General features: G+C 36.2%; 2 protein-coding genes and 1 long non-coding RNA gene across 3 annotated transcripts; 1 reads left to right on the top strand and 2 right to left on the bottom strand.

The window, feature by feature from the left end:
• Positions 1 to 5,794: 5,794 nt before the first annotated feature.
• Positions 5,795 to 7,937, bottom strand: LOC110818602 (putative polyol transporter 6). The gene is made up of 2 exons (XM_022047522.2): positions 7,423 to 7,937; positions 5,795 to 7,320 (listed from the first exon to the last, which is right to left on the bottom strand). The coding sequence occupies exons 1-2, from the start codon at positions 7,625 to 7,627 to the stop codon at positions 5,972 to 5,974; spliced, it is 1,554 nt and encodes a 517-aa protein (XP_021903214.1). The 5' UTR covers positions 7,628 to 7,937; the 3' UTR covers positions 5,795 to 5,971.
• Positions 7,938 to 8,992: 1,055 nt separating this feature from the next.
• Positions 8,993 to 11,241, top strand: LOC148253059 (uncharacterized). Its single transcript, XR_015813746.1, has 2 exons — positions 8,993 to 9,195; positions 9,293 to 11,241. It is a non-coding gene; the product is annotated as an uncharacterized LOC148253059 (long non-coding RNA).
• Positions 9,941 to 13,437, bottom strand: LOC110818582 (thermosome subunit gamma). The gene is made up of 5 exons (XM_022047498.2): positions 12,907 to 13,437; positions 12,771 to 12,808; positions 11,444 to 11,714; positions 10,810 to 11,096; positions 9,941 to 10,600 (listed from the first exon to the last, which is right to left on the bottom strand). Exons 1-5 carry the CDS (start codon positions 13,255 to 13,257, stop codon positions 10,159 to 10,161), a joined length of 1,389 nt encoding a protein of 462 aa, XP_021903190.1. The 5' UTR covers positions 13,258 to 13,437; the 3' UTR covers positions 9,941 to 10,158.
• Positions 13,438 to 13,617: the final 180 nt, after the last annotated feature.

The raw sequence follows: 13,617 nt of genomic DNA, 5'->3' as shown, positions 1-13,617 counted from the left end.
AATTTTAGGATAATTACATAAGAAAACATTTATTCTTTCCCTTTTAAATACAAAAAAAATAATTAAATAATCATAAGGAAAAAATTTATATTAAAATAAAACAAGACTTATTCCATGTGATTTTCATGTAAAACACATGGGAAAATTAATTTAGGCATGTGGGATTTCAATTTAAAACATGGGTAATTAAAAAGTAGGTCCCAAAGTATTTTTAAAAAATAAAATTTTAAAAAGTATTAATTAATTAAAATGGGGAAGGTCGGTTCTTGGGGCAACCTAATCGGGTTAGGCCGACAGGCCCGCCCAGGTCATGCGGGGCAAGCCCACGGGGGCCGCACATTTGCACGATTGGGAAGGTTTCGGGTCTATCTGCACGCGTTCGAGACGTGGTGGATGTAGGCCTTCTGGGCCATACGTCGGAGCTGTTGGCCTGTGTGTGAGCCTTGCAGCCATGCGCATGTCGCACGTATGTGGGTTGTGAACGCTTGGTTCATGGGTCAGCTTCCTTGGGGGTGGGATTTCTTACAATTCTTTAAGTCCATTAATCTTACTTGGGATTTAAGTCTTTTGGCTTGAACTAACCTGATCTATCTCTTAGAATAATCCCAATTAGAAAAGTAGTCATGGATGAAATTACTTTCCTATTCTAGATGTTTCTATTTAGGAAGTTGAAACTTATTTTCCTATTTGAGTCCAGACTTGCTAGGTTCCTCTTCGATGCAAATTGGCATCCTTGACACTAAGTTTGGGCTATCCAATATCACATCATCTCCTCCTTCTTCAAAAAAAATTCATCTTCGAATCTTAAGTTTCATTGAAAGGAGAATGGTTAGTGATAACAATAAAAAACATATCATACTTCTTTGGTATATTTACTTTATTGATGCATATCATGACTTAATTCACAATTTTTTTGGGACCTGGATCAAATCTTTATATCCCACTTGCGATGGTAATTATCTATAAGAGAAAATAGTACCACTATATAAAGAGTGGTTAAGGTCAAAATCGATCTCCTTGTTGGTAAGTACAATCAAACTTTCCTTTTCATAAGAGATATTCTTTAGTATTGTATCTCTGTTATGAGGACACTCATTTGTTTTTGCTCTCTGTTCTTCTCATAATGGACTATCTTTAGCTCTTTTCGAGCTTCTTTGATGCTTAATGGACCACTAGTTTCCTTTTTGGCCTTCTCTCTTTCTTCTGTTTTCCTTAAGTATTCATGAAATGATTGTTTAATTTGACATGATCTTCATATGTTTTTTTGGTGATAAAAGCGTAAGGACATGATTCAGACTGTTTTTTCGCAATAAATATCGATTGGTGCGACCGTTTTGTTATACTTGTATATCAAATTGCTAAAGTCTCCCAAATATCAGGTGACTGACATGCATAGGTACAATATCATAACATACCTTGTCGCAATATTCTCCTATGGAGAAAAACACTATGACTTACCTGGTAACTTGGGTTTCACCACACTCATTCAACCACTATAACCGGTAAGGAGTCGAATGCTTGATGTACGTCAACCATGCTCTTTTCATTAATAGAGTGTTTGCCTCGTTAACACAACTACCATTGTCAATGATTATTCCACATACCTTACCATTGATAAGGCATCGCGTGCGGAAAATATTCCCCCTCTGCTCGTTGTCTTCACTCCTAACTTGCACGTTAAGAGCTCTTCGAATAATAAGGACATTACTCCCAAGTGGAACATTTTCAATAGATTTTGACATAGTATAGTACCTGCAAGGTTAGTGAAAAAAATACATTCTCTCCCTCACCTTCCCTTGTGTTTACCTGAAAATCTCTCAATTGATAGCTTTGTCTATTGAGTTGAGCATTTGAAATCAGAATTGCTTGAATTGGGTATGTGTGTTAGTCCATATGACACAATAAGGAACACTAAAGAATTCTAATTTCTATTGAAGCTCAGAATTAAGCACACAGAGGAAGGAATAATATACTACCTGTGATTATTCTTCTTGTGTGTTAAGTAAATAAAATCGATTAGTCACTTAATTATAATATTTTTTTGTAATAGAACAAAAGTAAAATGAATGATAAAAACAGATTACAAAGAATGACTATTCGAACTGATGCATAGGGATCCGATCAATCTCGATGGATAAAATCGACAGGTGTATCTACTTATACTGCTCCTAATTTTTTGGCTACACTATACGACAAGTCAAGTTTCTTTTTGCAATATTGATGCAAGATTATACAAATGTAATTCGAAAATTAAACATGGATAATGTGCAGAATGAAAATAAAAATTTTCGCTCGCACCCATTAGGTGAGGTACTTTGCCTTCGATTTCTCAAAGAATTTGCTGTCACCAATCAGGCGACTATTATGCTTTTATCATACAAGATGTTAATAACGTGCTAATTGCCTTATGAGGTGCGATTGGAATATTTTTATATTTTTTATATATAAATTTTTTTTTAAATAATAAACATGAATCACTTGAATTGAACGGATAGATATGAATTCAAATAAGATGCAAGATGAATAACAATTAAATAAATTTGAATGCTAATTAAAGAACAAAAATGCTGAAAGCAATAAAGATAAATTTGGCTCTAAGAGCCTCTGACACCAAATGATGCTGGAGGATATTGGGAGGATTGAATTAACACTTATAACCCACTCAATGTTATGCAATACTAAAATTTTAAGTATCTAGATAACCCCCCTTCCTTTCCCTAATTGAATCTACAATGCAAAAAAGAATGCAAAAAAGAATGCAAAAAACAAAGATTAAACGAAATAAACAAAGAAAAACGCAATGGATTTACCGATAAGTTGATCCCTACTCATTGACTCGACAAAACTTCTGAAGACTCCCACTCCTTAAAAAACTTGAAGAACCTAAATTAGCAAAAACGTTAATAGAAGAAAAGCCTAAATTTTCAAGAATTTCTCTAAATTGATTGTAATTGGTATGTTTACAACCTATAGGTAAATACCTATTTATAACTTTTTCTCGAATAATCTTGATGAGTACAAACTCTTGCATAAAATAATAAAATAATATCTTAGATAAAATTCTATCTAATTTTAAGATTATTACATATAAAATATTTATTTTATTCTATCTAAATGCAAAAAAATTAAATAAATAATCTTAAGAATAGAACTTATATTAAAATAAGATAAAACTTATCCTTCGTGATTTCTATGTAAAAAATATGAGGAAATTAATTTAGCCATGTGGGATTTTAATTTAATACATGGGTAATCAAAAAGTGAGTCCCAAAGCCTTTTTAAAAATAAAATTTAAAAAAGTATTAATTAATTAAAATGGGGAGGCTCGGTTCTTGGGGCAACCCGATGGGGTTGGGTCGATAGGCCCACTAAGGTCACGTGAGGGTTGCGAGCCTGCACGATTGGCCCCTTGGGCCTACGTGCACGCAACGGGCTCCGCATGCGGTGCTTGCAGGCCTTTTGGGCCATGCAACGGAGCTGCTGGGTCTGCCTGTGCGCGGGTCTTTCAGTGCACATGCACATGCCACGCGTATCTAGGCTACCGATGCTTGGTTCATGTATGCCATCTTCCTCGAGCGTGGGGTTTCTTACAATTCTTCAAGTCCATTAATTTTACTTAAACTTTAAGTCTTTTGGCTTGAACAAACTTGGCTAATCTCTTATAATAATCCCAATTAGGAAAAGTTGTCAATGATGAAATTACTTTCCTGTTCTAATTGTTTCCGTTTAGCAAACTTGAACTTACTTTTTTGTTTGAGTTGAGACCTTGTGGATTCCTCCTTAATGTAGATCGACATCCTGGACACCAAACTTGGGCTATCCAATGTCACATCACCCTTGAAACTCCTTTCTTTATCCCAAAGTCATCCCCTCTACTTTCTCACTTGTCCCTTCTTCTCTTATAATCCTGAAGGTAATTAGGACCTTATTTGTACAAGATATGTTCTATAAGTTTATACAAAAAAAATACTTTGCCATATATATTACTTTTGTCCATTGGTCAAAATTAAATATAGCTATAAAAATCTAATGTTGATTAAAATTAAACTTTACTTACTTAAAGAAACTATTCTAAATTGAATTTATTAAAATCATCAAATCCCATAATTAAGAGATTACAATTGAAGTGACCTTGAGAGTTTGAAAATCATCTCTGGGCTTTCTCAAAACCACACTTGAACTAACCTCATGTTTGGATAGTGGTAAACGATAGTCAATTAATGTATGGTACTTCACGAGTATAATAAAATCTTGTTTGTTTCAACTTCTAACTTGATGAGATGGTAACAAACGGTATTCGACTGATACATTTTGAATGAATTTTAAAAACCATCAAATCAGTCGTATGTGACAGGCAAATAATTATATTTCTCGTTATACCATCATAAAATATGTTTAATTCCCATTATACCCTCTTAAATAAATGATTCTTTCAATTACTTTTTTATTTTTTGAAATAATTTTAGATTTAATATAATAATATATAATTACAACTATTTACTTTTAATATATAAATAATTTTATTTTTTTAAAAATTAAATTAATGTGATAATATAAATAATAATAATTTATTTTATCAAATATAAAAATTTAATTTAATTATGTATAATAATTATTTATTCAAATACAAATTTAATTATATTCTTATATAATTTATTTTTTTATTACGTACTTTTTATATACCATTTATTATTACATATAATAAAATAGGGGTAAATTAGTAATTTGATTGAAAATACAAACATATCATCCTATTATTCAAACAAAACAACTGTCATTAACATATATTAATATACAATCATTCAAATATAAAAAAAAAAAAATTATCATTCTCATTATGTGTTATTGGCATCTAATTACTGTTTTTGTCATATATTAATTATTTATCCAAATAGGGTATAAAAGACTTACATGACTAAATAAAGGCCTAATGCAACCTAAGGCCCAACAAATTTTCAAAGCCTTTAGTCAAAAGTTTTAGGTCAAATTCAATTGTGGTGGCGGACTTAAATTAAATACCACATGCCCAAATATGATCCGAATTGCCTAAAAGGCCCAAGTCAAATAATATTTGATAATTACTGGTCCTGAAGAGTCTTGGTAATTAAAGAAACTAACCAACTCAAACTAAATGTTCATTTAATACTAAATGAATTGGACCAAAATGGATATCACCCGTAATAAAACTCAAATTAAATTAAAGCAAAACAAAATTACCCGGAAGTAATTATAGAATTTAAAGTTTAGTTTGAATTAAGCGAAATGGCCGTTGGAGTCCAAAATTAAACATAAATTAAATTAATATGTTCAAAAGATAATAATCACACGGTTGTCTTTAGAGCTTAAATCTGGTCTAAATCCCATATCCTTAATCCATTTTGGATTTTGAATTGGACTAAGATGGATTATTATACACCTACGGCAAAGTTCAAATTGAAGTAAAATGACTCCAAGACCAAATCAAAACCATGGAACTTAAAATCCAAAACAAACATAAATTACATGGAACTAAGGTATCCCAACATATTATCAGGTCTAAAATCCAATGCCCCAAAATTTTCTCCTTTATTTTTGTCCTATCCACCAGTAATCTACAAACCTAAAAAGAGATCATCCATCAATCCTAAAAACCAAATTCACGTTGAACATAAACGACCTCAATTTCCATAACATTTAAACCTAAAGTTTCCAAGTATCAACCAACAAAAAATCAAAGTTGTATCGCATAGGTGTAATTACAAGTGTGTTTGTTGTTCTCTTTTGAAAGTTTTGTATAAAATGTTTCACAAGGAGATTGCTGACTAAAATAAATATTATTTTTGTAGAAGTTATTCGTTGGAAGTAGAATGAAAAGCTTTCCGCCATTTGTTCCTCCACTAAACTTAAAAATAATAAACCAAAAATCCCTACTTGATTGATGCTGATTGTCCTAAAAAACCATAAGGAATAGAAAACAAGTTGTATAAGCTCATTAACAAACGACTCTGTGTTTAATGAGTTCATCCTGAAAGACAGACTGAATCTCTTCCAAGGTCTTCCCTTTTGTCTCTGGCAAATACAAGTAGAAGAAAACCGTCCCAATTGCCATCACCCCTGAAAGCAGAAAGAAAGTTCCGGCAAATGTGATGTGCTCTGAAACGCTCAGAAATGTCATGGCTACAATCCCACTCACCACCCTGTTTACTGATATTGCCAGGCTCGAACCTTGAGCTCTCAGTCTCGTCGGGAATATCTCCGCCGAGTACACCCACGTGATGGGTCCAAGCCCAACTGAGAAGAAAGATAGAAAGGCGCAAACTGACACCACAGACACCGTGATGGCCCATGTGGGATTGTCGTCCGACATAGAGAGATATCTTGAGCCTAACCCGAGGGTTGCTAACGACACGGTCACACCGGCTGTGCCCACCAGCAAGAGTTGTCGCCTTCCAAGATGATCCAAGAAGAGAGCAGAGATCAACACAAACACCGTCTTCGATAGCCCCATGATCACCGTCACGCCCACCAGGTGTTTGGTGTTGTGAATGCCAGCGTCTCTCAGCACTTCAGGGGTGTAGTAGACTACGGCGTCGTTTCCTGAAGCTTGCATGAAGAAGTTGATGCCGATCGCCAAGATTAGGATTCTGCGGACTGCCGGAGACGGCTTCAAAAGAAGCTCTTTCCACACCCCTTCACCCCGGAAGATTTCGCCGGAGGGACATGTTTGTTCCGCAGCTTTTTCTATTTCGATCAACCTGAGTTCAGCTTCTTCCTCTGTTTCAGACGTTTTTACTATCACCTGTTTGGCTTCCTGGTGGCGGCATTTCATGACAAGCCAACGAGGGGATTCCGGCATCGCCATCACCCCAATGGCGACAACAATTGCAGGGAACCCTGCTAAGCCTAACATTATCCTCCAGTTCACGTTCGCTGGAAGACCCGAAAGTGCGTAGTTGCAGATGTAACCGAGAAGAATTCCCATGGTGATGAAGATCTCCGGAAACGACGACAGCAAGCCACGAGAAATAGCAGGAGAGAGCTCGGCCACGTAAACGGGACCTATCATCAGCGAGTAGCCAACTCCGATGCCTGCAACTACTCTTCCGGCCATGAGGAACGAAAACGAGGGCGCGAAGCCCATCAGGATTGCGCCCACCAGGAACGTTGCAGCGGCGAGAACAATGGTGTAACGCCGGCCGATGAGATCAGAGGTCTTACCGGATAGAAACGAGCCCACCAACGAGCACAAGTTAAGGATACCAACTAAGATCTCCACCTGGGTCGATGTGATTTCGAGGCTTTGTTTGATGAATATTATTGCTCCACTCATAACTCCAATATCTGCACATGGGTTTAGCTCAGATTGTTTCCATGGCTAAAAGCTTAGAAACTTTATATGCAATTGAAAATTTTTTTTACCAAAGAGATTAAATTGAAACTCACCATAGCCCAATAAAACAGAGTTTGTGGAGGCTAAGACAGCACAAGCCAAGGCATATCTGTTGAGGCGAGGCTTTTTGCTACAGGAATTACCGGTGGACCCACCAGTAATCCTCCATTGATGGGACTGGTCATCTTCTTCTAATTTCTGTTCAGAATCTGGAAGACCATGGTAGTAATGGTATTCTAAATTTGACTCGAGTCTCATGTTTAGAAAACAGATATATCACGAGATACCATCAAAGCGTTGAAGCAAGGGGCTAAAAGCTCAGAGAAAGTCCACCGTAAACACATAAAGATCCAAGAGTCAATAATCTCTGGGCATGTTTCTAAAAGAAAAGTGCACGTGTCTGAGCGGTTAGAAAGTTGGATGGGGAGGAAAAAGAGAGCTAGATCCCTCTGGCTTTTCTTCAAAAGGCCGCTTTTGATTGTAATAACCCTGCAACCACGCCTGTGTCCCCCCCGCGCTCGCCCCTCTAATTTTCTTTATTTTTTGTCTCTGAAAGGAGCATGTAGAAGTTAACGACCTCTTTAATCAGAACAGGACTGGAATAATTTATTCTTAATATAGTTAAAATAAATTAATTAATTAATTAAAGTACAAGAAATTAACTCGGACTGCGCAAAAAAAAAAAAAAAAAGGCAATATATATATATATATATATGTAAATATAGAACATGTAGTATTACAGGGTATTGACCCAGATGAGATGGGGTCTTGTTGCTTCCAGTCTTTTATTGCTGTCTTTTGACTCTTTCTGCTCTGCAGCTTCCCGAAAAGAAATCATGTTAAAATTGGTAATGTATAATATATTAATAGTTTATTATTAATGACAATGTGATTCTAAATTATTGTATATTAGATATACAAGATGATTTTTTAGTATTATGAAACGTCACAGTGCATAAATGAGTTATGAATTAATTGTAGTCATAAAATATCTTAATGTATATTATTGTTTTGTTTTTTCATAAATAAATTTTATAAAAATACTAACAAACGACTCCATTGCTGCAGCAGAATCTTAAGTTCCAACTAGCTGCATAAATGAGCTAAAATAATTAACAAGACCCTGCCAAATAATTGTTTATGTAGCAATTCCAATTATTAATTTTCTTTAGTGGAATTGTGTATGTGTATCTGCCAAATAAAAATATGAAGAAATAGATAAATTGGGATTGCTGTAAAATTCAAAAGTTGATAAGGGTAACATTAGCTTCATGCCTACTTCAACGGCAACGTGGCATGCATGCCACACACCCTACATCCTTTTTTTATTTATTACTATTATTTCCCAGCAAGTCATTATTAATGTTCCGTTGACCCATTTGAATTTTCAAAAGAAAAAATATCGCTATATTTTACAAGCTCTTAATCTAATAATATTGTGAAATTTGAAAAACAGGAAAAAAAAAAAAAAAAAAAAAGGCTAAACTTGTATGTATATATATGTGTGTGTATCACTATTATGTATGCATGCATGTGAGCTTCCTCTGGTTTACGTGTGATTCAAAGAAAGGTGATATCATCAATAACAGACTTGTTGTTTCATAAATGGCTTGGCTCTTTCTCTTTCTTCTAAGCTTAGTCATTGAAAACGGTGCCAGTATTTGTCGTTTTAGCATCATACACAAACCCACTGCTGAACACGTAGACACCGCCATGTTTGCGTGTCAATTTGCCTCTGAATCCACCGAATAGCCCCAAAAAACAAACGCTTCTTTCCACTTTCAGCGGTCCTACAACCAGAAGTCCCTACGACCAAAACAATAATGGTTAACTTCTCTGCATGAGTTCCATTGTTTTTTTTCTTTTTCTTGTTCGTCTATGGTATGAAGATGTGTCTCTGGTTTTTTCTCTCCTACCAAACAGGGTAAAGGAACAGAGAGTTTCGGGAAGAGGAACAAGACCCGCACTTTTTGCGTGCGTTGCAGTCCCCGCAGCTTCCATCTGCAGAAGAGTTGCTGCGCTTCCTGTGGCTCCCCCCTCCAGGCGTATCAGAAAGCGAACTATTTCGAATTTCTTCTATATCCACGGCTTTATGTTTCCTGTTTATTGGTTCTAGATGTCCTTGCATTGATGCTTGTTAATATAGATAACTGGAGCATGAAGACGATTGAGAGGAACACCACTGGGACTGGAAGGATGAGGTACCTTCGACATGTTTATGTTAGATTCAAGAGTGGCTTCAGAGAAGGTGCGCTGTTTAAATTTGATTCTTAGAAGACCTGTTTGGTTGCTAAGAAAACTGAGGAGAATGCGACAGCCTGCAACTGTTGAGGTCTTTTCCTATGTTGAGCCCAGATTTTAGTGCGCTGTTTAAATTTGTATTATTAGATGACCTGTTTGGTTGCTAAGAAAACTAAGGAGAAAGCCTAAGTTATTAACCCTGCAACTATCCAGGCCTTTTCCTATGTTAAGCCCAGCTTGTGGTTTACTTTTCTTTTCTTCTTTTTTTTTTTTTTTTGGTTTGGTCAGGCACTGAAGCAGCACAAAGGAAGAGGGGAGTTGCAACAAAAATCCAAACAATCTGTAGGCCCTTAGTTCTGTATTTCGTATAAGCGTATGTGAACATCAGCTGTGACGCATACAAGCTTTTATTTTCCAAATAAGCTGCCTTTGTTTTGCCATTAAAGATGTTTATACAATATGTACAGTAACCAATGATGCAGATCGGCCTTAAACTAATAAAGACCAGCATGAACAATCTTTTTTTCTTCCGTCAGTGAATATTTTGTTCAGATAACTTGTGCTTTATCAACATACTGAAAAACCTGAGATGCAACCTGAGAGATCCAGTTAACTGCAGTGCCAAAAAAGAGCTCCCAGAACCAGAGGTCCAAGGCAAGAACAGAGGAAAATATGAGCAAAGCCAAAGTCTGATAGCGGTTCAATGGCCAACCTGAGATTTCAGCCATTCTTTTCAGAAATGGGAGGGAGCTGCTATTCAAGTATCGGTTTCTTATGGACCAAGCCGTTACCCACTGAACCTGAGATGGGAGCAGGTCAAACTCTTCCCTTAGCCGCCGGCCAAGGTCTGGCATGTGGCCGCCACCATAGAGTATGGCAATCTTGTTGTGGCCATCCTCAATTGCTCTTCTAAGTGCTTCTGCTGCTGCTCTGTTTCTCTCGCCGATGATCACAGACCCCTCCTCTACATCTGCTGTTACCTGTGTGAACCTTCGTTCACAAGTTAAGAACCACTCGTTATTTGGTTGAGCAAACTAACGTGGGATTTTCCTCCAGTGGGACATGGCATGTTAAGAATCACTAGTTAGCTGTGTAATCTGGCAGTGGTGCCAACTAAAAGACATGGGTTTTAGGGTATTGAGTGGACAAAAAGGATTAATTTGTATAACTAAGCTTGTAGAAGGAATTAGATAACATACTCGGATGTTAATCGCTTTGCAAGGAAAACTTTCATGGCAGCGCCAAAGTCAAGCCTTGATAGGGCTTCAAACTCCGGATATTCTGATGCATGGCTTCCCACATCTGTACAGACACTGCCAATAATCAAAAGACCCACAAGTGGCATTGGAAGCACCCGGGAAGCCCACAGCAGCCTGGATCTCCAAGGATCAAGATCTTCGGGAATGGTAGCATGCTGCACCATGGCTTTGGCTGATTTTAAGGTCATATCCCTTGCAAATGAGAAGAAGCTTTCACCTTTTTCAAGCTGGAAACAGCAGGACATGGCGTCAGGTGTATTGTTCAACTATTGATCAACAAATAAACATATGACTGTTTGATTACCACCAATTTTATCAGAGTTTGTTACAGGATAAATTTTTGGAAGAGAGGAAATAAGAAGTCTTACCACATATTGTTGAATGTTTAGCAATCATTTGGGTCCAGATCAATAAAACATCAACCTTCAATTACCAGGTATAGGATAGCACAAAAATAAACAGTTCGATAAGAATACAGAGTGAAACACATGTTAATGATTCTTCAGTACCCGAGGTCAAAGCTTTTGTTGACTACAAATCAAACAATTTAAAGAGAAGAAATTGCAACTATAACCTGAAGTAACTTGAAAGTTTCATAATCAAGATCTGCGTGGTACCAATTCTCAGCCTGATAATCGAGACAATCTAATTGGAAATCAAGCATAAGTATCCAAGCCATCTGTCGCTGAATGCATCCCAAAATGTTAAAGCCTCTTGAGCGTGAACCTTTGATCCTTTTTCTAGCAGTAGGGCTTCTTCTGTTCTCTAAACTCTCCCTACTAGCCACCATCTCATAGAGGACACAATCGTAAGTTTCAAGTTCCTTCTGTAGGGTTGCAAAATACCTGGAAGGAAATTTCTTTTAATAGGGAAAAGAGCTGTAAACAAATGAATTGCCCAAACAACTGTTGTCCACAGCAAGTAGGTAGCATTTAAAAGAGCACTAGATTATTCAAATCTAGTCCACTCTCCTTATATAGACTTATGTGAATGTATTGCTGAAAGAGGGTGGCTTTTTCCAGCACCATGAAAATATAAACACCAGATACATTAGTAACCTGGTTAGGGGATTAAGGTGTCCTTTGGGAGTAAAAAGCTTCAAAATTTTACATAAATCCTTTTTAATATGGACAAACAATCAAAACAAACTAGCGACTGCCTCAATTAGATACATCTGAAAATATATTCTGAATCCTCACAGATAATGCCTCTTACAAAACATTATGTAGTCAACTTCTGCTATCAATTGCCTAAATATCACCAGAGAATAGTGTTTTCAGCGCTTCACCTTTCAATCCCTACCAATAGAATAGAGTGTCTTTCCACATGTTTTGGTTGGTTATACAATAGCATGATACAACCAAACTCTTTTTCTACATCATAGAAATCTTCATGTGGAAACAACAGAATGACCATCCTGCATTTTACATATTCATGTGTAGTCCTTGGATTTTGGAGACAGTGTAAAAAGAAGTGCTTCTTGCTATTTGACTAGTATCTATTCTAAAAAAGTCTCAAGACATTTCAAATTATATATTGACAGGGATAAAGTCAGAAAAAACCTCTAAGGTTATGTCAATATTGGATACTGGATATATAATAGTTCCAAAAGGAATCTCCTTAAAAAGATCATAATTTCTAAAATTCATGCCATTTCCTATAGTCTCATAATCACAAGATTGTATCTCTTGTTGAATTTTGTAACTTTTAGAACAATGGCCAAAAGTTGCTAATATCACACTACCAGAGTTCACAGACCACATCACGAAACATAATTACTGGCAATTTATGTTACAGAAAATTTTGAAAGGGAAAAGAATTCACCTACATCTTCCAATCAGAAATTAAAGCAATACCATCAAAAAGAAAATTGCATTTGAAAGCTCAATAAGAAAGCATACTCTTTATCTGCGATATGGATTGTTGAAACCAAATCCACCTAAACCATTAAACAAAGCAAGCAAATCTCTCAGTTGAGTCAAAAGAAAAAAAAAAAAAAAAAAAAGAAAGCAAACAACAAAACAGGAAGATTAATACCTGGAGAAAAGGTCTCAGTAGAGACCAAGGGAACTTCTTTCTATAAGTAACAACAGCAGTCTGCAACTCGCCACTGCCCTTATCGCTTCCTCTTTTGAATCTCATGAAATCCGCTATCGAATTGTTGTGCAGAAACTGGGATGGAGAGTCATCTTCGATTAATGGACTCGAGGAAGAACCAGAGACCTTCAAAGGAGTGAATTTGAGGGGTTTTGAGAATCCAAGTTTTGAGTGCGAAAGCTTGAGAGAGCTAAGAACCGGAAGAAAAGTGACTGGGGAAGACGGGTCTGTGGTGGAATTGGAAGGAAATGAAGATGTGGAAGAAAGGATTGCAAGAGAGGTTGAGACCATGTTTGCTTCTCTCTACAGAGAGAAATGGAAGAGGATTTAGCTTTCTCTATAACCAGAAATTTATTTTGGAGAGTTTTCACTAAGAAAATCCGGTTCTGGTATTTGCGGTTACCCCAACAGCAATTTTTATTTTCATGCGCATTTTTTTCCTCTTCTTTTCTTGTTTTCTTAGATGAAATATTAGGGCATTTTTATTGTTTATTGTTTATTTTGTTTGATTTTTATATTCTTATGGGTTGCACCCTAATAAGTCCCACTAATTATTACTTTCAAGAAATTTTGATTTTGATTTATTGGGTTTGAGTAAGACAATATTATACTCGATTCCCAATTTTGAATTTGCTCATATAAAAATTTCTT

Source organism: Carica papaya, chromosome 7 (genome assembly GCF_054855325.1).
Source record: "Carica papaya isolate Zhongbai chromosome 7, ASM5485532v1, whole genome shotgun sequence".
Lineage (NCBI taxonomy): Eukaryota > Viridiplantae > Streptophyta > Magnoliopsida > Brassicales > Caricaceae > Carica > Carica papaya.
This window is presented reverse-complemented; position numbering and strand designations above follow the sequence as displayed.